The sequence below is a fragment of the Macaca mulatta genome, chromosome 1 (assembly GCF_049350105.2).
Source record: "Macaca mulatta isolate MMU2019108-1 chromosome 1, T2T-MMU8v2.0, whole genome shotgun sequence".
Classification (NCBI taxonomy): domain Eukaryota; kingdom Metazoa; phylum Chordata; class Mammalia; order Primates; family Cercopithecidae; genus Macaca; species Macaca mulatta.
Genome location: NC_133406.1, coordinates 70,772,128 through 70,796,085, shown reverse-complemented (window position 1 = coordinate 70,796,085; position 23,958 = coordinate 70,772,128). Strand labels below are relative to the sequence as shown.

The 23,958-nt window shown below is 38.2% G+C and overlaps 1 protein-coding gene across 50 annotated transcripts in view; it reads right to left on the bottom strand.

Annotated features, from left to right (window-relative positions):
• The window catches only part of RPS6KC1 (ribosomal protein S6 kinase C1), a 212,996-nt gene that overhangs the window by 177,336 nt on the left and 11,702 nt on the right, over nucleotides 1–23,958 (bottom strand). For 12 of the 50 annotated variants that reach the window (XR_013395090.1, XM_028853179.2, XM_077937594.1 and 9 more), the window contains 2 exons: nucleotides 16,299–16,334; nucleotides 9,778–9,898 (listed from right to left, as the gene is read on the bottom strand). Coding sequence is in view for 10 of the 50 variants with exons in the window: in XM_015116405.3 (XP_014971891.3) it covers nucleotides 9,778–9,898; nucleotides 16,299–16,334 (157 nt within the window). In the remaining 40 variants the exon portion in view is untranslated. Of the gene's footprint in view, nucleotides 1–7,317; nucleotides 7,650–9,777; nucleotides 9,899–13,985; nucleotides 14,103–16,298; nucleotides 16,335–16,633; nucleotides 16,745–23,958 lie in introns of those variants that run through there. The other 38 variants (XM_077937578.1, XM_077937607.1, XM_077937635.1 and 35 more) reach the window with 10 other exon arrangements.

Genomic DNA, 23,958 nt, shown 5'->3' with positions numbered 1-23,958 from the left:
TATCAGAACATACTCTGTAAAGCCACTGCCCAAAAATCAACGTGATATAGAAATAGGTATTTATATAAGAATAGACACATAAATGCCACAAAAGAGAAAATCTTTAATTAGTGAAAACGCATATGAAGTCTATACATAACAAAGATAATAAATAGTTCAACTTCTTTGAGAAAAAGGTGGATTATCTAACAAGTGATCTTATAAGTTCATCTGTTAAAAAAAAAAAAGGGAAAGTGAAACATCATCTGACATTCTGTTCAAATATAAATTCCTCAAGAATCATTTTTTAAACTTTTTTAAAATTATTACTGTAATAATCATCTTGTAAAACATGTAGGCATTAGGAGACATTTCTAGTCAAGACCAGAAACCCAGAAGCAGGGGGTGGAAGGACAGTACAAAGAGAACTAAATATATAATTGAACATATAAAATGTTGTTTCACTAAAGGTATTATAAACAATTCTAAAATATATGTATGTCTATATAATACACGTGCACATATACATATATGTACATGAGGTTTGAAATTAGAGGTATGTTTAAATGTGTGCACTATACCTATGCATATAGATAAATGTATTACATTTCCTAACTCTGGCTGTTGAAAAGAAGCTTAGAAGCAAGTTGCAAGGAGCATACCTACTGACCAGATAGTGATCTCAGTAGCAGCTAGGGTCCGGATAGAAAATGAAATCCACACAGCAATTTGAACAGGAGTCTTATAAAGAAGTATTAACTATTTACAAAGTATTAACTACTAAGAAGAAATAAAAGACAACTCTTATGAATGCCTAGGTTGAGGAGGAGAACCAAAGGAAATACCTGAAAGAGGTGCCTCCTCCCCAAAGCTAGAATTCAGATCTCATTGGAGGCAATGTGGCTGTAACCCACTGGTTGCCCCTGACATAGCTGTTCTAATATAATACTAGGAGGGTCAAACTTCATGAGCAAGGAACTACAGGCCGAGAATGGCAAGCAGGAAACTCTGCTATGGTGTCAGCAGATCCAGGAAGTCAAGGAGCCACAGCCAGTAACTGACAACAAAATTTCCTAGGGGATGAGTACCACCAGGCATCCCACACATGCCACTGGCAACACAGAGCAAACAGGAACAGAAGCACACCAAAACCCTACTTCCTACAGTGTCCATCCAACACCTTCTACTGACTAAGCTCATCCATACCAGCTGGAAAAGGAGGTCTAACAAGACAATGAAGGTTGGATTTGGAGCCAAAATACAATAAAGTAAGAAGCAGCATAGTCTTTAACACATTATCCACAAAAAGCAACCAGGGTTCCTTGAAGAAATGGCAGATTTCGGGGCAGGAGCAGAATAAACTCAAGAAGAGCACTGAACATCTTGTTATGCCTAAAAATAGTAAGTGCTGAAATAAAAAAAAAAAGAAAACAGGATGAGAGGAAGTTACAAGGACACAGAATCCAGCTTAAAAGGGCTCCTACTGATCAAAGCTGGGACAATTTGTGCATCAAAATAATTAAATGTATTAATGAATTCTAAACTACTAGGAAAAAAAAGATAAGTGAGTCCAAATCAATCAGGGATAGATGGACAGATTCATGGATACAATATATAGATATACAGATACAGATACACAGCTGTATAGATACAAAGACAAACGTAGATGCATAAACACAGACACAGATAAAGGGAGAAGGAAGGGTAATAGCAAGGTGGTGGAGTACAGGAATTGGAAAATCATTATTTTGTAACCATCATATAAACATTGGGTTAGGCAAGAATCATCAATGGATGCTAAATCCAGGAGATAATTTTGTAGAAGAGCAAGATGTTTTTATGGCCTTACAAATGTCTCCCCAAAGGTTACTTATTAGCTTCAAGAAAGAAAAAAAAATGAATATACATTATATAGTAGTCTGAAAAATGGTCCCCCAAAGCCAATCCCTGGAACCTATAAATATTACTTTTGGAAAAAGAATCTGCAGATATGATGAAGGATTTCAAGATGGGGACATTATCCTGCATTTTCTGGATGGGCGCTAAATGTCTCACAATGTCCTTATAAGAAAATCAGAGGGAAGTTTCACAAAGAGGGAAATATGAAGATGGAGCAGAGTGAGGCTTGAAGTTGAGGGCCCTGAAGACTAAAGTAATGCTGCCACAAGCCAAGGAATGTAGGCAGCTACCAAATGCTGAAAGAGGCAAGGAATAGTGTCTCTCCTCTGAAAAGAGGACATCCCCTGCCAACACCTTGATTTCAGCCCAGTGGTACCGATTTCAGACTTCTGGACTTCATAACTGTGAGAAAACAAATTTCCATTGTTTTATGCCACCAAGTGTATGGTAATCTGTTACGGCAGCCCCAGGAAACTAACATAGTGGAAAACCTGGACAATACCTTGACCAAGTGACATAAATTCATATCACTAATGAGGGGCAGACAGACATCACGTGCCTTCAGATGAGATACTCTGAGGACACCTATGTAGTATCCAGCCAAGAAGAATTCATAACCTAGAACAAAACATGAGAAAACATCAGAGAACCTAAAATGAGGATCACTCTCTTTAAAAGCGGGGAAAAGGATATGGATAGAGAGGGAGAAGGTATTCTTCAAAAATGCCAATATAGGCCGGGCGCAGTGGCTCACGTCTGTAATCCCAGCACTTTGGGAGGCCAAGGCGGGTGGATCACGAGGTCAAGAGATTGAGACCATCCTGGCTAACATGGTGAAACTCCATCTCTACTAAAAATATAAAAAATTAGCCGGGCGCAGTGGCAGGCGCCTGTAGTTCCAGCTACTCAGGAGGCTGAGGCAGGAGAATGGCTTGAACCCGGGAGGCAGAGCTGGCAATGAGCCGAGATAGCGCCACTGCAGTCCTGCCTGGGCAAAACAGTGAGACTTCCATCTCAAAAAAAAAAAAAAAAAATGCCAATATAATGAAAAACAAAAAACAGCTATATTAACATTCCAGATTAGAGACTAAAGACAGCAACTAAGTAAAATAGCAATCCTAGAATGGATCCTATACCAGAAAGAAGAAAAATGACATTAAAAGGTCAACTAACAAAATTGGAATACAGATGGTAAATTATAAAAATGTATTGTATCAATATTAAATTTACTCAAATTGATAACTGAACTTCATCGATGTAACAGAATATCCCTTTTCTTAGTGAAGAACTGAAGTGCTTAGGAGTAAAGGGACATGAAATTTGGAATATAATTTGGAACAACTCATTAAAAAATTATGGCCAGGTGTGGTGGCTCACACGTGTAATCCCAGCACTTAGGGAGGCTAAAGTGGGAGGATCACTTGAGCCCTGGAGGTCGAGGTGCAGTGAGCCATGACTGTGACACTGCACTCCAGCCTGGACAACAAAGTGAGACCCTGCCTCAAAAAAAGAGAAGTTAAAAATTTAAAACTTAAAATAATGTAAAATTATGTGCATATATTTTATATGTGTGTGCTGGGGGAGAGAGAGGAAGAGGGAGAGAGACAGGAGACAAAGGAAGAGAGGGAAAGGGAGAAAGGGAAGGAGAAAGAGAGAGACACCAGCAAATGATAAAGTAAATGGGATAAAAGCTTAACAATAAGTGAATCTGGCTGCAAAGTATACAGGGGTTCTTGTACTATTCTTCTTCTTGCAACTTTCTGTAAGTTTGAAACATCCCTCATCTCCACAGGCTGCCTGAGTGTTCTCACCATACAGCAACCAGTTTCCCCAAAACATGTAATGACACTTGGAGGCGAGGTAGGAGCATGAGCACACAAGATGGAAGCTACAGTCTTTTTTTATAACCTAATCCTGGAAGTGACATAACATCCCTTCTGCATATGCTACTAGTCATACAGACTAGTCCTGGTTCAATGTGGGAGGCGACTTCACAAGAACATAAATATCAGGAGACAGAGACCACTGGGGGCCATCTTGGAAGCTGGCCAACACAGACCACTCTTTGGCCCTCAAAGATTCACACTCCTCCCACATACAAGATCTCCTCACCCTCCTCCCAAGGTCCCCAAAAGTCTCATCCCATTATGGCAGCAATTCAAAGTCCAGGATCTCATCATTTAAGTCAGATCCATGTGTGATTGAGGTTCTTCAGGTGTCATTCCCTAGGAGGAGCCCCTTAAGTACAATCTTCCTAACCTGTGAAACTATAGACAAGTTATCTCCCCTCTACCCACTCAATATACAACAGTGGGATAGGCATGGAATAACTGCTATAGACATTCCTATACAAAAAGGGGGGTACATGCAAGCCCCAAAGAAATCAATGGGTCCATAGTAATTCTGAAATCCAGCAGGGCAAATGTTAGAAGTTTCTGATTAAGGCTCACGGGCTGGGAATAAATTCTCCAAGGCTATGGTTCTGCCCTCTGAGCTACTGGTTCCACCCTCTGAGTCATACCTCCTTTTCGATGAAAAAGAGCAAGGTGTGTGGCTTCATCGTTGTTTTTAGCCTTCCTGCCAGTAAAATTTGGGGGAGACGAAAGTCTCTCTGCATATATACTTTTAACTTTTGGGGGGGGTCACCTATGACTCTTATTGGGGTTTACTCAATTAGACAAAAGTGATAGCCACAAATCTCAAGTTAAACCCTTCTGTAGCTTTGGCTTCTACTGAGCTGGCTGAGGCTTACACTTCCACGAAGCCCTATTTGAGAGGATCTGCAAGGCACAACCTTAATCTCTACTGAGAGCATTTTGTCTGACTGAATCTTTCTGAGGTCTTAAGAAACATTTTAGTTCACACTGGGCTTCATCTTTAGGCCACATTTGCTCAGAAGTCATTTCTTAATTTTAGTACTTTCTGCTATCCAGAAAGATAGCATTTTCAAAACAAGTCCCAGGTCCTTTTTGTTTAACAATCCTTCCTTTAGTTTCTCTCTCCTTTCACATTTCACTATGAGCAGCAAGAAGCACCACACTATAAACACTCTGGGTGGAAATCTCTTCAGCTAGCTTACCCAGTTCATTTGGTACATTTTCAACTTTCCACATAACTGCAGGCAACAATGTTGCTAAACTTTCTGCAACTACATAAGAGGGATCTTCCCTTCAGTTTCCAGTAACACTTACCTAACTTCCTTGGGAATCCTCACTTGCAGTCTTACCAAATACCATGAGGCTCCAATTAATCACTTCTTTTTTTTTTTTTTTTTTTTTTTTTGAGACAGAGTCTTTCTCTGTCGCCCAGGCTAGAGTGCAGTGACGCGATCTCGGCTCACTGTAAACTCCACCTCCCGAGTTCACGCCATTCTCGTGCCTCAGCCTCCCAAGTAGCTGGGACTACAGGCACCAGCCACTACACCCGGCTAATCTTATTTTTTTTTTATTTTTTATATTTTTAGTAGAGACGGGGTTTCACGATGTTAGCCAGGATGGTTTCAATCTCCTGACCTCGTGATCCGCCCGCCTCGTCCCCCCAAAGTGCTGGGATTACAGGCATGAGCCACCGCGCCAGGCCCAATTAATCACTTTTTCAAGGTACTTCAGGCACTTACCAACACTCTCCTCAAAGCCCACAGCTCATTTCAAAACCACTCTCCACTTTTTCAGTTTTGTTACAAAGTCTATTAAGTAGTTATTGCTGTGTAACATATTATCCCAAAACATGGTAGCCTACAACAAACATTTACTATCTCACTCAGTCTCTGAGGGTCAGAAATTCAAAAGTGGCTTGGCTGGGTGGCTCTAGCTCAGGCCTCTCATGAGATTGCTGTTAAGTGTCAAGTCAACGCTGCAGTCATCTCGAAGTTCAACTGGGACTGGAGAATCTGCTCCTAAGTTCATTCACATGGCTGTGGCAGGTTTCATGCTTACTAGTTTTTGGCTGGAAGCCCCTGTTCCTCACCATGTGGGCCTCTTCATATGCTACCACAATGTTCTTACCATAGGAAAAGGTGGTAACCCTCAGAGCAAGTTATGAGAAAGAGAAAGGGAAAAAAAAAAAAAAAAAAACCACCTTAAGAGAGATGCCACAGTCTTTTATAAACAAATCTCAGGAATGAGATATATCATCACTTTTGCTATTGGTCACACAGACCAACCCTGGTACAATCTGGGAAGGTGCTATGGTTTAGATATGGTGTGTCTGACCCCACCAAGTCGCACATTGAAATCTGATCCCCAATGTTCAAGGTGAGGCCTGGTGTGAGATGTTTGGATCACGGGAATGGATGTCTCATGACTGGCTTGCTGGTTCTCACTCTTAGTTCCCGTGAACTAAACCTGTTGGAAAAAGCTTGGCACCTCCTCCTCTCTCTCGTTTCCTTCTCTCACCATGTGGTGGCCTCTCATTCCCCTTCTGCCATGAGTGGAAGCAATCTGAGGCCCTTCCTAGATGCAGATGGAGGCCTCATGCATCTTTTACCTCCTGTAAAACCATGAGCCAAATAAACCTCTTTTCTTTATAAGTTACCCAGCCCCAGGTATTCCTCTGTGGCAACACTACACAGACTAAGACAGAAGGGAAGACACAAAGGTGTGAATACCAGGAGATGAGAATCATAGGAGGCCATCTTGGAGGCTGGCTATCACAAAAGGCATAGTCCAAATATTTAGCAAACTAAAATGTAGCATGATTTCAATTTCCTAATGTAGTATAAGGAAAACAGAGACTTCACTTACACATTTTTCTTATGTTGGCACAGTAATTGTAACTATCGAAACTTGCAGAACACAAGGTAATTGTGGTACACTACCTGACTTTATAATGAACAATATTTGCTCTGTCATAATAACATTATAAGGCGGGGTGCAGTGGCTCATGCTTATAATCCCAGCACTTAGGAAGACTGAGGCAGGAGGATTGCCTGAGCACAGGTGTTAAAGACCAGCCTGGGCAATATGGTGAAAACCTGTTGCTACAAAAATTACAAAAATTAGACTGGCATGGTGGCACGTGCTTGTAGTCCCAGCTTCTCGGGGGGCTGAGGTGGAAGGATATGGAGGCTGTGTGATCGCACCACTGCACTCCACCCAGGGTGACAGAGTGAGACTCTGTCTCAAAACATAATAATGTTATAAATGAAGTTTATTAAATTCCAGCTTTGAGAATTATTCTATACATTACAAGCTTAATTATAACCAATAAAGAGAATATAAATATCACCACCTTTGACAAATGTTAAAATATAAGCATAGATTTCAAATGTTAAGTGGTGAAGAGAGCTGAAGGGGTAGGAGGAAGATCAAAAATGCTATTAGAATCATCTTAGACAAATGATACTGTCCACAGTTACGGAACGAGAAATAAAGTCAATAGAAGAACTAAAAACATTATGTAATAATACAGAGAAACAGGGTAAACAAGCTAAATACCCACCAGAGTAGTGAGTCAATAGATACGTAAAAGTTGTTAAATCAAGAAAAAATGGGCCAGGCGAGGTGGTTCACACCTGTAATCCCAGCACTTTGGGAGGCCAAGGAGGCTGGACCACCTGAGGTCAGGAGTTCGAGACCAGCCTGCCCAACACGGCAAAACTCCGTCTCTACTAAAAATACAAAAAATTAGCTAGGTGTGGTGGCAGGTGCCTGTAATTCCAGCTACTTGGGAGGCTGAGGCAGGAGAATCGCTTGAACCCGGGAGGCAGAGGTTGCAGTGAGCCGAGATCACTCCACTGCACTCCAGTTTGGGCGACAAGAGCAAAATTCCATCTTTAAAAAAAAAGAAAAGAAAAAATGGTATAGGCTTATTACAGATACAGAAATAAGTACTTGAAAAACAAAAAACAGGATTAAAATTCAGTTATGTCTAGAAGCAAAACTGGGTGGAGGGAAGGAGCAGGAAATTTGTTTTTATTGTACATTCTTCAATACTACCTTTGTTTTGTGTTTTGTTTTTATTTTACTTAGCCACATGCCTCTTTAAAAGTTATCTGCCAGGCGCAGTGGATCACACCTGTAATCCCAGCACTTTGGGAGGCTGAGGTAGGCAGATCACTTAAGCCCAGGAGTTCAAGACCAGCCTGGGAAACGTGGTGAAACCCCATTTCTACAAAAATAGAAAAACTAGCCAGGCATGGTGATGTGCGCCTATAGTCCCAGCTACCTGGGAAGCCAAGGTAGGAGAATCACCTGAGCCCAGGAAGTCAAGGCTACAGTGAGCAAGATCACACCACTGTACTCCAGCCTGGGTGACAGAGTAATACTCTGTCTCAAAAAATAATAATAATAATAATAACTTAAAAGTTTTTCCAATGCATAAAGGACAATGTTGTTACAATTATTTAAAACAATGAGGCAATATGCATCAAAAGTCTCAAAAATATGCAGACCCCTTGAATGAGTAATTCTCCTCCCAGGAATTCACCCTACTGTACACCAGCACAGTAACGTATGAATAAGAATATTAACTGTGGTGTTATTTATAACAGCAAAAGGCCAAAAGTAATATACCAGTAGAAGATTGGTTAATAAATCAGTTCAAAAACTGGAATACTATGTACATATTAAAATTAGTAATGTAGATCTTTTTATTGACATGAAAAGACAATCATAATATACTGTCATATAAAAAGAAAAAATATATATATTGTTATATAAAACCAGGTTACAAAATCATACATAGCAAGATTCCATTTTTGAGGTTTCTATACATAGATGGGTAAAAAGGCATACACATATTCATAAGCACAAAAATACACCACACACATACACTCACAGTCTAGAATAATATGCCAAAATATTATACTATCTAGGAGATGATATTATTGTTGAATTTCTTTCTATTTAAGTTTTAAGTATTTTTCTGCACCATCTGAGTTATTTGCATATACTACTTCATAACCTGAAAAAAAATTGTCTCGTTTGAAAACTAAATGTGCATATACATTGACTCTGCAATTCCATATGCAGAAATTGGTTGCAAAAAGTAATAGGATAAAACGTTCTGGCTCATGCCTGTAATCCCAGCACTTTGGGAGGCCAAGGCAGGCGGACCAGTTAAGGTGAGGAGGTCAGTTTCACCATGCCTGGCCAACATGGTGAAACCTCATGTCTACTAAAAATACAAAAATGAGCTGGGCGTGGTGGCAGGTGCCTGTAATCCCAACTACTCGGGAGGCTGAGGCAGGAGAATCACTTGAACCCAGGAGGTTGAGGTTGCAGTGAGCCAAGATCACATCACTGCACTCCAGCCTAGGTGACAGAACAAGACTCCATTTCAAAATAAAAAAATGCTGTCCATATAAGAACATTTACATTAGAGTTATAGAAAAAAAACACATGAATATTCTATATTCCCAGTCAAAATCCAGACAGGGGACAGAAACTACACCAATTATTTTGACACACAAAATTTAATATAAAAAACTGTTACCTAGGTATTTGAAAACTGATGAGGCAAAAAAAATTAAAAATAAAAAATAAGAATACTAAGGTATCAAAAAGAAGTTACAAGAAGCAAATACTAGAAAACCATACCATTCATACTATAAGAAAGGTGTCAGGGAAACATATAAAATGAGACAATTTTAAAAAAAGAAAGAATTTTAAAACTAATAAGAACAATTGAATATCACCTTTTCTTATGTTCCTACAGGGTTATTTGGTTGGTTGGAACTGAAGTTGTTTTGTTTCACAGATGGGAAAAGTAAATATATTCTGGGTACACAAAACTATAACAAGAACAAGAAAAGACAATTTCAAGTGCTTGCTGAACAATATGAATTATCTCAATAAGCAAAGGGGCTTCTGACTTCACAGTGTAGTTATGTTAGAGTTCGGTATATATACAAAATTAATTATCACTTTTTTAAATTACAATTTCAAAATAATCACTTACCAAACACTATTCCTTTAGCAAATGGAGGAAACAATTCTGAATGTCGGAATAAGTTTTTGTGAATTTGCCATAGTTCTTTGTGTAGTTTCTTAAAATCACTGTATCTCTTCCATACAATTATCTAAAGAGAGAAAAAAATTAAACGTGTATCTCATAATCATTTAGGCTCAGATATCTGAACAACAAATAATCTTTTCATTAAAGTATTCAAAATTGTCATGCAAAGACAAACTCATGTCCTAACCAATATGATTAACAGACTGAAATTAACTAATAGTATTTGCTTTAAAAATACAAGGCAGATTTCTGCTGACCAGGGGCACGAAAAAAATAAAGTGAAAATATATTACATGTAAAGTGGCAATTCTTCCTCAAACTATTCTGTTTTGGTTTCAAATTTTCATTTTAAACAAGTATGGTTTTATTCACACTGGAAAAATATTCAACCCAATATGGAGAAGATGTATTCTATATAAAATGTCACTTCATCTGCTCAAAAACCAATTACAATTGGCCTACAAATGAGTTAGATGTCAAAACATGTATTCTTTCTCAAAATAATACATTTATAAAGATAAAACAATTAATTTAGCCAATTTTTAAACAAAAGTACATACTCAGTATTTGCCTAAAAGGATAAACTGAGTAACACTGAAGAAACAGCTATGCAGTAAGCAATTACCGTGGACTTTCATGTCATAAATCTTAATTTACACTAGTAATAAGATGTCTGCAGGCAAGCTGAATCCTGACCAGAACATCATTAAAATTAGTATATTTTAAAAAACAAAACAAAACAATCACCTAGATTAGACAACATGTAAAAGTGTGTTTTCCTTCATTAGTCTGAATTATTATTTAACCTTACTCAGATTATATTTAAAAAAACAAAAAACTTTGTAAAGAAAAAGGATTTGAAACACGGCCTTGATATCACAGATTCAGCCCTCAATCTCTAGAAAATAGGGTAAAATTGAGTTTTAAATCCCATTACTTCAGATACTGGGGTCTTTACTTCTGAAAAGCTTAATCATCTCAGTTCTAACAAACTTTTCTAACAAGTTTTTCATGTACAATAGAGTATAAGGCTAATGAGCAAATAACAGGTCAAGCAGGTAACTAGGTGTGATTTAAGAGATTCTTGCCAAAAAACCTACTCTCTGCATGTATAAAATTCTTCAGCAAGCTTTTTCATGCTGCCAAAAATTCTACCTTAATGTTTATTGTTTTTAATACAGTTATAATCCTAGGAGGCTAGGCAGACTATAATATGAATTCATTTTTCAAAAACTGCTTCCTCCTGATGCTTCCCTTGTATTCATTTACTCAACAACAAAAAGAGTCACCAAAACAAATATTTCTATGGCCCTACTTTCCACTAAGCATCATATTGTCACAAAGTATGAAGACAAGGGAAATACAGGCCCTGTCTTCAAACAGTTCACAGCCTAGTTAGGAAGAATAAGCCAACACATCATAAAACAACAACATCATAAGACGGCTTGAAAAATGCTGAGAGGGGCAGCTCAAGAGTGCTGCAGATGTAGTACCTAAATCAGCCTTGTATGTCTGAAAAGCCTTCACAAAAATTACTACCTTAGAGAGTGCTGAAGGGAAGTGGTCAGTAGACTGACAAAAATAAAAAAAAAAGGGGGGGGAGGGAACTGGGGGTGAAGTTTCTAAAAGGAGAGTGAGATGTCAAGTATATATTACTAAATGAAGGCAATTAATTTAGGCAATTTTTAAACAAAAGTACATACTCAGTATTTGCCTAAAATGATAAATAAACTGAAGAACACTGAAGAATAAATAGCTGTGTAGCAAGTTTTGCTACAGAATGGTGGTGCCATGCCCTGAAGTGAACAGCAAGGAAGCAGCAGCAGTTCCAAGGCAAGAAAGAGGTTTAATTTTCAACACATTTAACTTAGGAGTTCGTGAGGGAGCTGCTTGGAGCTATTCAATGAGATAGACAGGTTTAGGGTTGAAGAGCAAGAACTGAGCAGGACCTATTAACCCGTAGATTAAAAGATCAGTAGCAGATAGGCAGTAATCACTCAGGAAAGGTTTCTCAGCATGTGCAATGAGATGTGAGGATTCTAACAATGACATGATGGGAACAAAAAATTGTTATTTTTATATTTTTAAAATATATCAAATTACAATCATACTACATTGCCAATGAATTAAAGGAGAAATGGTTGATGGGCTTATGTAAGCAGTACCTTATATAAAGTAAATGTCATTATAAACTGGACATTACATAAGGTTAAGGTCATTAAGACCTGGACATGAAAGTTATTCAAAAGACTGTAGCTCATGGAAACAATTAGATTTGCAGATAAATGTTTTATTCTAGTTAAGGTCTTTTTTAAATACTGCAAGAGAAATGTAAGGAGCAAAATTCAACAATTTAATCATTATAATTATTAAAATACCATGGTATATGAACCAGTAGATAGTCTGTCAGAGCAAGAATTAGAACCCCCAAATGAGAATCTGTGTTTCTTCACCATGCCCTAATTTATTCACTCTCATATTCCTTCTTCTCAACCCTATGGCTGCAGAACCAAAATACCTAACAGCATCGCAAAATGTCACATCCACTGCCTCCTTGTCTTCTTACTCCTTCTGAGTTTCGAAGTTTCCAGAAATCTTCAAAATACAAAAGTGAACAAAAGTATACTTCCACTACAACAGCAAGTAGTGATGTTCATATCTGGACCACACAAAGTCCTCAAAGACACATATAGAAATTATTTTCTCTATTTAATGTTCAGTACTTTCCCATCGGGAAAAATAGGTCTATAACACCTATTTCTTTACTGAACCAAGTCTCCACAAATTCCTTATTTATTAAAATCACTCTGAAGAAAATGTCTCAATGATATATTAATTCAGTGATAACCATATAAAAAATACAAATTTAATAAAAGCTTAATTTTCATTAAAAACATTCCCTTAAATATTTTTTATATAAATGTTTCCTTTTCAGATAATTACACTTAATAACACCAAAAACCTTTTAGATTCCTGTATTTTACAGAACCACCAACTGAATTAACTTTGTCCTTTTCACTCTCGCATAGTATTAATATTTAAAATTTGCTGGATTATCTCTTCTTACAATCAACAGCACTACCATACTATTTGCTTACGAATTTTCTTTTCCCTCTTTTCAAGAGCCTTTCCTTTCCCTTGATATATTTCATTGATATGTAAGTGTGTACTTATTTTCTAAAATGATTTTTTCTCACGCTTGTAATCACAGCATTTTGGGAGGCCGAGATCACCTGAGGTCAGCAGTTTGAGACCAGCCTGGCCAACATGGTAAAAACCCGTCTCTACTAAAAATACAAAAATCAGCCAGGCATGGTGGCGGGTGCCTGTAGTCCCAGCTATTCAGGAGGCTGAGGCAGGAGAATCACTTGAGCCTGGGAGGCAGAGGTCGCAGTGAGCCGAAATCACGCCACTGCACTCCAGCCTGGGTGACAGAGTGAGACTCCATCTCAAGAAATAAATAAATAAAAATAATAAATAAATAATAAAACTATTTTTTTAAAAAGGATTTAAAAGTTAGAGATTTCTGACATAATACATAGAAAGTCCTATTTCAGTTCTTTTCCTTCCCCAAATTTCACCAGTGAAATACCCTACCTGTAGAAAGAAACAGGTGTAGGTTAATTTGTTTAAAAAAGGGTGAGGGGGAGCAAAACCATCTCTTCTTCACTTTTCTGCTGTCTATTCACGTTCTACACAATCTACTGAATGAGAGGCCACAGATTGTTCAGCATTCTTAGGAAGAAAACAGTGATATGTGGTGGCATGTGCCAAGGTATAGATAAAAGAAAACAAAATTTCTCCCATTTTATAAGGCTAGTGTATTACTAGCCCTACATTTGGTTGAACTATCAGTACATCTAGTCCTCACTAGCCCTTGTGAAGCCTTACTATAGTCTAAAGCAGTAACACATGAATAAGTTAATGGAGAGGGAAAGTGAAAGGAAGTGAAAAACAAACTCCACGTGGTGAATTCCTCTCCCAAATGAGAATTCCAATGTTTAAATATACTAAATGGGAAACTAAAAAAAGTGCTGTTATAATTTCAAGATCATTCTATATTTTCAGAAGCCAACTAAATTGAAGACTTTTAAAAATTTATACCACTTCTAACAAAGAACCATGCAATTGTCTAACTAAAAGACACTTACAAGAGTTTTCTGATGAAAGGTTCACCAACAGTTGTTATTATAAAAGAGTTTTCCCGAAAAAAGGACTAAGAAAATGGCAGAGAGTATGTTCATGGATAGGTTGGTTCAGGATTCTCCCTGGAAAATGGGAACATCAAGCTACAAACTACAGCACAGCAATCAGACAATGCATTCAAAGGAAATACACCCATTTTCAATTTTAAGAGTTGTAAACTAGAAATCTAAAGAATAGTTCACACTCATCAATTGATACAAGACAGAAAAGTACTTTAATCAACAGTGCAAATTACTTTCACTGCTACATATATATATATATATTTCTTTCAAAATAACCATATTACAATATTCTTCCTGTTTCCTGATGGAGAAGGAATTGTCTTAAAACCCATCAGGAAAATTCAGGAAAATCGTATTAAATCTTTTCTTTTTATTTATTTATTTATTTATTTATTTATTTATTTATTTTATTTTATTTTATTTTATTTTATGTTATTTTATTTTTTTTGAGACAGAATCTCGCTCTGTCGCTCAGGCTGGAGTACAGAGATGCGATCTCAGCTCACTGCAACCTTTGCCTCCCAGGTTCAAGCAATTCTCCTGCCTCAGCCTCCCAAGTAGCTGGGATTACAGGCACCTGCCACCATGCCCAGCTAATTTTTGTATAAAAATATATCTGTTTTAAATCATAGGACAAAAACAACTATGAAATCAGACATAGCCAGAAATGATAACGTATAAAATGTAAATATCGGCCGGGCGCGGCGGCTCACACTTGTAACGCCAGCACTTTGGGAGGCCAAGGTGGGTAGATCACGAGGTCAGGAGATCAAGACCATCCTGGCTAACATGGTGTAAACCCTGTCTCTACTAAAAATACAAAAAATTAGCCGGGCGTGATGGCGGGCGCCTGTAGTCCCAGCTACCTGGGAGGCTGATGCAGGAGAACGGTGTGAACCCAGGAGGTGAAGCTTGCAGTGATTGTGCCACTGCACTCCAGCCTGGGCGACACAGCGAGACTCCGTCTCAAAAAAAAAAAAAAAAAAGAAAAACAAAAAAAAAACATTAAATATTATCTAAACCTGGGGCCACACACTCATACCAACCAGTACCAAACAGTCACCTTAAATGTATGAATCAAGCCAGGTATTTTCTGTAGAGTAGTGAGACCTGTGGCTAAACACAAAGAACCTACCACCCAAAGACATTCATATTTAATTGTGGAAAAAAAAAAAACACTGTTGCAGAATCAGCACTGTAAACTTAAAGTATCTGTTTTAAACACATTAGGGAAGGGGAAAAAATTCCAATATATTTCCTTCTAGTCTTAGTGAAAATGAGCAGGGACTAAAATGAAAGTAAATCAAGAAACATTCAATGCAGCAAGTTCCTCGGTAAGGATTCCTAAAGATGTACAACAAGTGCAAAGTAAATACAAATAGAGAATTCCACAATTTTAAGCAAAACATAACAGGTTGGTATCACTATAGAAAGAAGGAAAAAATGCATAGAAGAATCTGCAAAAGTACTAACTTAAAAAGTTTTAAAAAAAGAAACATCTATGCCTAAAGCAGTTTTCCAAGATGTCAACATGTCAATTCAACATAAAAGTGAAAGTAGTTGGAGACCCATAATTTACTGTTAGAATCTTTAAAATAAGTATTAGTTACCAAATACTTTTTATCACACAGGCATTATGATCTTGAAATGGGTAAATAGGGACCCGTGAGTGATACTGACATCTTGTAAACACCAGTTACCAGAACAATTATCACTTAGTAAACAGCACCATAATTCATTAAATTCTTATTTATATAACTTAACACCTACTAAAACTTAACACTTTAGTAGGTCTCAAATAGGACACTTCAGCTACTGTTTTGTGAACTGAAGACAATCCTCACGCAAACATATAAAGACTGATGTACAGGCCGGGCACAGTGGCTCACATTTGTAATCCCAGCACTTTGGGAGGCCAAGCGGGTGGATCACCTGAGGTCAGGAGTTCAAGAACAACCTGGCCAACATGGTGAAACCCCGTCTCTACTAAAAATACAAAAATAGCTGGGCGTGGTGGCAGATGCCTGTAATCCCAGCTACTCAGGAGGCTGAGGCAGGAGAATCACTTGAACCTGGGAGGTGGAGGTTGCAGTGAGCTGAGATCGCGCCACTGCACTCCAGCCTGAGCAACAAGAGCAAAACTCCGTCTCAGAAAAAAAGAGATTGATGTATAAATGATTCAGGCGATCTTCTCAAAAAAGCATTTAGTTAAATTTTTATCAAATACATAAAATAAAATCTGCATATAAATGTTACCTCCTGGACATCCTCTGGATTTCTTCGAGAAACAACCTAAAACAAAACATACATAGAAATCTCTAATCATTATCAAAATTTAAGATTTCATATTTGTATAATTAACCTGCAATAGTATTTGTATGAAAAATTCAATTTACTTTAAAAAAAAAAAAAAAACTGTATCATTTATCCAAAACTCAGCTATATAATAACTTCACTATCTGAAATACATACTGTGAAATCCAGTTACCTCCCTTAGGCTACATATTTTAAGTTTGGCCTAAAAGTTTCTCTGTACATAATGAACAGAGAAACAGATATGTAAATAGATGTGTAAAAAGACAGTAACCTACTCTGGTGCCAATCACCAAGTTTTGGCCGAAGGGGGCCAACTGTTCGAACGGTGTTCAAATAAGGCAAATGTTTAGTTGGAACGAATGCAGCTGTTTCAGTTTCGGTTTCTGTACATCACTTTCCTTTTTCTGTTCATAAATTTTCCACCACGTGGCTGTGCTGGAGTCTCTCTGGACCTACACTGACTGAGGAGACTGACCAATTTGTGAATCATTCTTTGCTCAATTAAACTCTTTAAATTTAATTTGGCTAAAAATGTTATTTTAACAATACTAAAAATTAAGCAAAAAAGCAGCTAAAAGTAAGTCCACATGCTAAAGTTCATATATTCACTATATTCTTCAAGAAAAAGTGTCCGGCCTTTACTCTTAATTAACATAATTCTAACAAGGTTGTTTACATCTCCCCTTCCCAGCAAGCCTACATACAAATTAGAAGCATAAAAAGCAGCTGCATTTGGGCAAAGTGTACAAGGAATCTCTCTACATTATTTCTTACAACTGTATATGAATCTACAATTAGCACAATAAAAATTTCAATTAAAAAAAAGCAGCTACGGCCGGGCGTGGTGGCTCACGCCTGTAATCCCAGCACTTTGGGAGGCCGAGGTGGGCGGATCACAAGGTCAGGAGATCGAGACCATGGTGAAACCCCGTCTCTACTAAAAATAGAAAAAATTAGCCGGGCGCAGGGGCGGGCGCCTGTAGTCCCAGCTACTCGGGAGGCTGAGGCAGGAGAATGGCGTGAACCTGGGAGGCGGAGCTTGCAGTGAGCCGAGATTGCGCCACTGCACTCCAGCCTGGGCGACAGAGCGAGACTCTGTCTCAAAAAAAAAAAAAAAAAAAAAAAAAAAAGCAGCTACAATGCTCAGACACACCATGTGAAAAGTATGAGAAGTAATTACTAGCTGCCTAATGATGAAGAAAACAAAAGTAATATAAATTATTTACAAATATTCAGGGACAAATAATCCTTCTATCAATACTCCCTAAGCAAAGAGGAAAACAGGAGATTCTTTCAGACTTCTCTGATTACAAAGGCCAAAAAGTCTAACACCAGGTAAAATGATTTTTTTCACAAAACTTTTGAAAAGGCTAGGTGTTTAAATCATCGAACAGCATCCTAAACTAGGAAAATCTCAGATTATATAACACAGTACCATCCATGTAAGTGTGAAATTAACAATTTTGAAGCTACAATGGTGTATCTTGCAAAAATAAACAAAAAGATAAATCGGGCTTTTCTGCCTATGGAGTAGCCATTCTTTATTCCCTTGCTTTCTTAATAAACTTGCTTTCACTTTAAAAAAAATTTTTTAAAAAGATAAATCAAACATGCATTAAAATGGTTGCCTATGAGTGTGAGGAAGAAAAGGGTCTTTGATAGCCAATGACAATACACCACGAACTAGGGATTAGAATCCATTCAGCACCACCCCTAAAGTCCAAAACAAGAACAAAAAATGGAGGATTTACACTCAGACAAACCTTGGTTCAAATTACAGTTCCTCCACTTACAGGTTTGATCTCATCTATGAAATGGAGATAATACTAACTGCCTGGCCTGGCTGTTGTGAACAACAAATAAGAACATAGCAAGAACTCTATAATTTAAAAGTTTCCTCTGTCCCCTACCAGACAGGTTAACCATTGTAAAAGGTCCCACCTAAGAATTCCGGAGAACAAGTATCTTGTGCTCTATTCTCCAACTTTCAGAATATATAAAGTTGGTGAAATCTTGTAGCAATTTTCATTAATTTATACAACACTGCTATGCAATAGAACTTTCTGTGATAATGGAAAAAAATGTTCTCTATTTGCAGTGTTCAACACCGCCACGACTAGCCACATGTGTGTGGCTACTGAGCCCATGAAATATGGCTACTTTGAGAAACTACATTAATTTTATTTCATTTAAATTAATTCAAAAAAAACTTTTTTTTAAAGAGACAGGGTCTCACTCTCTCACCCAGGCTACAGTGCCATGGCAGGATCACAGCTCACTGCAGCCTCAAACTCCTGGACTCAACTGATCCTCCCACCTCAGCCTCTTGTGTAGTTGGAACTACAGGCACACACCACCACAGTCCGCATACACACGCATACACATACATATACACACACACACATTTTTTTTTTTTTTTTGGTAGAGATGGGGGTCTGCCTATGTTGCCCAGGCTGGTCTCAAATTCCTGGGCTCAAGCAATCCTCCCACCTCAGCCTCCCACAGTGCTAGGATTATAGGTGTGAGCCACTGCAGGCCTTAATTTAAATTTAAATCAAAATAGCTACAGGTGGTTAATGGCTACCAAATTAGACAACACAGATTTAATATTAGAGACCACAACAGGTAACTAACAACTATATATTATTCAAATATTTGATTTTAACTATTACTTTCAAATACCAGCCTGTCCCCTCACACACACCTTTCTAAAAGTATAGTATTTCACATAGTATGACTAATTTTGCTTCTTATAAGCATTTCTTTCTTTTTTTTTTTTTCTGAGACAGAGTCTCACTCTGTCGCCCAAGCTGGGGAGTGCAGTGGTGTGATCTCAGCTCACTGCAACCTCCGCCTCCTGTGTTCAAGCGATTCTCCCGCCTCAGCCTCCCAAGTAGCTAGGACTACAGGTATGTGCCACCATGCCCAGCTAATTTTTGTATTTTTAGTAGAGACAGGGTTTCCCCATGTTGGCCAGGATGGTCTCGATCTCTTGTCCTCATGATCCACCTGCTTCAGCCTCCCAAAGTGCTGGGATTATAGGCGTGAGCCACTGTGCCCCGCCGTTTCCTTACATTTTTATGAAATGTATTGAGAAGAAAAGTCATGGATAACCAATCCACTAATAATCCATCCACCAAAAATAACAAATGATCATTCACAGGAAGATCTATTCAAATGTACTTAAAATTTCACAATTTATGTTTTTCTCAATTTAATACATTTCCTGAATTTATAAATATATTAAGGTATCTTAACTATTTTAAATAATCTTCCTTAATAGAAGCAAATGATCTTTTTGAGACGGAAGAACTTATTTCTTAGTTTGGTGTACATATTAGAAGTATCGCATTTTGGGTGTTCTTCAGATGAGCCAGTCCTGGAAATCAAATACATGTGTACTGCACAAACAAAAACACATTAGCCATCCCCTAACAACAGCCATAATATTAAAATCATCTTATCAGAAATAACAAATTTGATTATTACTTCTCAGCTGTCCTCTTAGTGGTTTACATACATCTATGTGCTGAATTACATTGGTGAGCAAGTCCCCTCCTTCCTGGAGTTCACAATCTAGTGGTAACAGTGGTGGGGTGGGAGGGAAGTGCAGAGCGGAGGAGGGTGTATTTCCCAAATGTATTTCCATACCTCAGGGAACAGTAGTGTGCTAAGCAACAGATTGGGAAACACTTCATCCTAGATCCTTCCCATGACACTGCATCCTCCCTCTGCAGAGCAAAGTGGCATCCCAAAAGCAGTCAACCAGTCATGGTTTAGTGATGTAAGACTTTTAATGATCTTCTTGATAATAAAAGTAAAACTGACCCAACAGTCCCACGGACAGGTTTTTTTGGATAAACATGGAAACTGACCCTTCTGGTATTAAAGCTTGAAACTTAACATTTGTTTTATCAGAGTTACCTTCAGGAAAGGGCCTTCAGGCTTCTTAAAAAGTATTAACATTGTGAATCCCGAAAATCTGAGACAGGTCTTAGTTAATTTAGAAAGTTTATTTTGCCAAGGTTGAGGACCTGCGCCCATAACACAGCCTCAGGAGATCCTGACAATATGTGCCCAAGGTGGTAGGGGCACAGCTTGATTTTATACATTTTAGGGAGACATAAGACATGAATAAATATGTGTAAGATATACACTGGTTCAGTCCAGAAAGGTGGGACAACTCGAGGTGAAGGTGGGACAACTCGACGTAGGGAGGGAGCTTTCAGGTCACAGGTAGATAAAAGACAAATGGCTGTATTCTTTTGAGTCTCTGATTAGTCCCTCCAAATGAGGCAATCTGGTATGTATTGTTATCTCAGTGAGCCGAGGGGTGAATTTGAAGAGAATGGGAGGCAGGTTGGCCCTAAGCAGTTCCCAACTTGACTTTTACCTTTAGCTTAGTGATTTGGGGGCCCCAAGATTTATTTTCCTTTTACAGCATCAAATGAACTGAAATTCACCAGATCACTGCATCCAAACAATGAGATGCCAGACCTTTCATCCGTCACGATGGCTTCCTTAACCCTCCGTAGTTCCTGTTTTCTCATACATAATCACATTTCCTCCCTGCTATATAAACTCCTAATTTTAGTCAGTCAGGGAAATGGATCTGAACATCTTCTTGGCTGCAGCACCTGATTGAAGCCGGCTTCCTTAGCAATACTCATTGTCTCAGAGATTGCTTTCTGTGTGACAAGCAGCAGAACCTAGACGGAACCCCTGTGTTTCGGTAACAAAAGTAACTCATGATTATTAAGCAATATACAGAAAATCAAAGTTGAAGTATAACTATCTAAGTGAAGGTCTTTAATTTTAGGCTTACAAAAGGAACTACTCTGTGCCCACCAAATACTTCACAAAGAAGGAGGAAATTTAGACAGAGTTTGGAAAATCAAAGCAAAAGCTACTCAGGTATTACCTGACAAGCCTAAAGTTTAATGAAAATTGTGTCTTAAAAATACAGGGTTATACTTTCCTGATATTCCTCTTTCCTCTCTGGTGCTTTTGCTTCTCTTTTGCAGGTTATTCTTCATCCTTCTGCCCCCTAGTATTCTGTGAGCACTCCAAGAATCAGCTTTAAACTCTTGTATTTCAGCCTCCTTTTTATTATTAACAGTCTATATTTGTGCTAATACTGTTCAAGGCACTGTGCTAGGCATAGGGAAAACTTGACTTTGTACATTTACATTTGCAAAGAATTTTATATTAATGAATCACTTCATTTTCTGTTGAGAAGACCTATGAGTTAGGCAGGAGTAGTTATTATGACTTCCCCTTTTACAGATAAGAAAACAAAGTGGTTCAGAGTCCTGTCTAAAGTCACATGGCTATTCACCTTCAAAGTCAGAATGAGATCCTCGACTGTCTGACTCCTGGTCTAGTGCTCTTTCCACTATATTACACTGCCTCCCTCTATTTATCTGTGGTATTTTCAGCAATAATGAAGTTTACTTATTTCCATAAAATTCCATCACCATTAGGTTTTTGTTTATTTCACCTATTCATTCAACACATATTAGTGCCTACTCTGCTGCCAGGTACTGCAGTACAATGGAGAATATACTAGGTCTGATTCTTATGCAACTGCATTATAAAAATACAATCACTTCCCAAATACATTATCAACTTCAACCACTTAGTACCCCACTATTAGGGATTCAGTATTCCCAAATGTGTCATCTCATTTAAATACTTTACAAATGTGTCCCCCAAAATGGAAACCAAAACCACAAAATGGTTAGGATAATGTGAATTGAGTGCAAACATCCATGAGTAACAATTCTTTCTGTGTAATTATCTTCCGTGACTGAAAAGTTAATGAAAAATAAGAATATCAATCAGAAATCAGAGGGAAGAATATAACCATACTGACAATGAATAAAACTGAGTTAGCACTCAGTAATTTTTCTCTGGAAAAATTTCAAGAGAGTTTGTCATAAAGTTCAACCAATAAAGTCCACAAAAGTTGGAATTTAAAACAGTGATTGTTTTCATTAAAAGTTCACAAAGGGCCGGGTGTGGTGGTTCAAGCCTGTAATCCCAGCACTTTGGGAGGCTGAGGTGGGTGGATCACGAGGTCAAGGGTTCAAGACCAGCCTGGCCAAGATGGTGAAATCCCATCTCTACTAAAAATACAAAACTTAGCCAGGCGTGGTGGCGGGTGCCTGTAGTCCCAGCTACTCAGGAGGCTGAGGCAGGAGAATGGCATGAACCTGGGAGGCGGAGCTTGCAGTGAGCTGAGATCACACCACTGCACTCCAGCCTGGGCAAAAGAGCGAGACTCCATCTCAAAAAAAGAAAAGTTCACAAAGGCCGGGCACGGTGGCTCGTGCCTGTAATCTCAGCACTTTGGGAGGCCAAGGTGGGAGGATCACCTGAAGTCAGGAGTTTGAGACCAGCCTGACCAACATGGTGAAACCCCATCTCTACTAAAAATACAAAAATTAGCTAGGTGTTGCAGCATCCGTCTATAATCCCAGCTACTAGGGAGACTGAGGCAGGAGAATCGCTTGAACCCATCGCACCATTGCACTCCAGCCTGGGCAACAAGGGCGAAATTGTCTCAAAAAAAAAAAAGTTCACAAATTTGGCCAGGCCCAGTGGCTCACGCCTATAATCCCAACATTCTGGGAGGCCAAGGCAGGTGGATGACCTGAGGTCACAAGTTCAAGACTAGCCGGGCCAACAAGGTGAAACCCTGCCTCTACCAAAAATATAAAAATGAGCCAGGTGCGGTGGCACGCACCTGTAGTCCCAACTACTCAGGAGGCTGAGGCACTAGAACTGTTCGAACCAGAGAGGTGGAGGTTGCAGAGAGCCAAGATCGCGTCACTGCAGTCCAGCCTGGGTGACAGTAAAACTCCGTCCCAAAATAAATAAATAAAAATAAAAATAAAGTTCACAAATTTCCACTGCAAGCATTAACTGCCACGGACTCAGTTAGTACTATGTATCTTGAAAAGCTTCTTGCTTTTTAGAAATTTATCACCAAGTCATCTTAAAAAGTATTACTTTACCCTCTACTAAAAATACAAAAAATTTTTAAAAAGTATTACCCAACAGCAGTGCTTCACAAACCATGTTACATGGAATACCAGTATTCTTTAAAATCAGTGATCTCACAGGAAGGGCTTAATAATCAATTCAGTTTACCTCTGTTTAAGAAGGGAATGTTGTTTACAGAATAATTCTTCAAACCTTTACTACACTAATATGCCTAGTAAATCCCCAAAAGGAAGATACATAATATTTCCCAAAGACATCTAGCCAATAAACTTTTTATTTTTATGTTATTTATTATTATTATCAATCTCATTATTTATTTAGTACAACACCTACTAAAATTTGAAGCACTAGAGAAATACTACCACAATTTTTGTAGTCCATCTGCCTATGTTCATGAACAGCAAATTATGAATTTAGAAAAACAATGTCTCACAGCAAAAGTAACTATCTCTTATTGTGCTAAGAAATTAAATACTCTACTTTATTCAATAATCACAACAACCATGCTTGGTAAGATGAAATAACCAAAGACCTAGAAAATAGACTCAATCAAATAACAGAGGCAGGACCAGATCTCACAACTCCATGACTC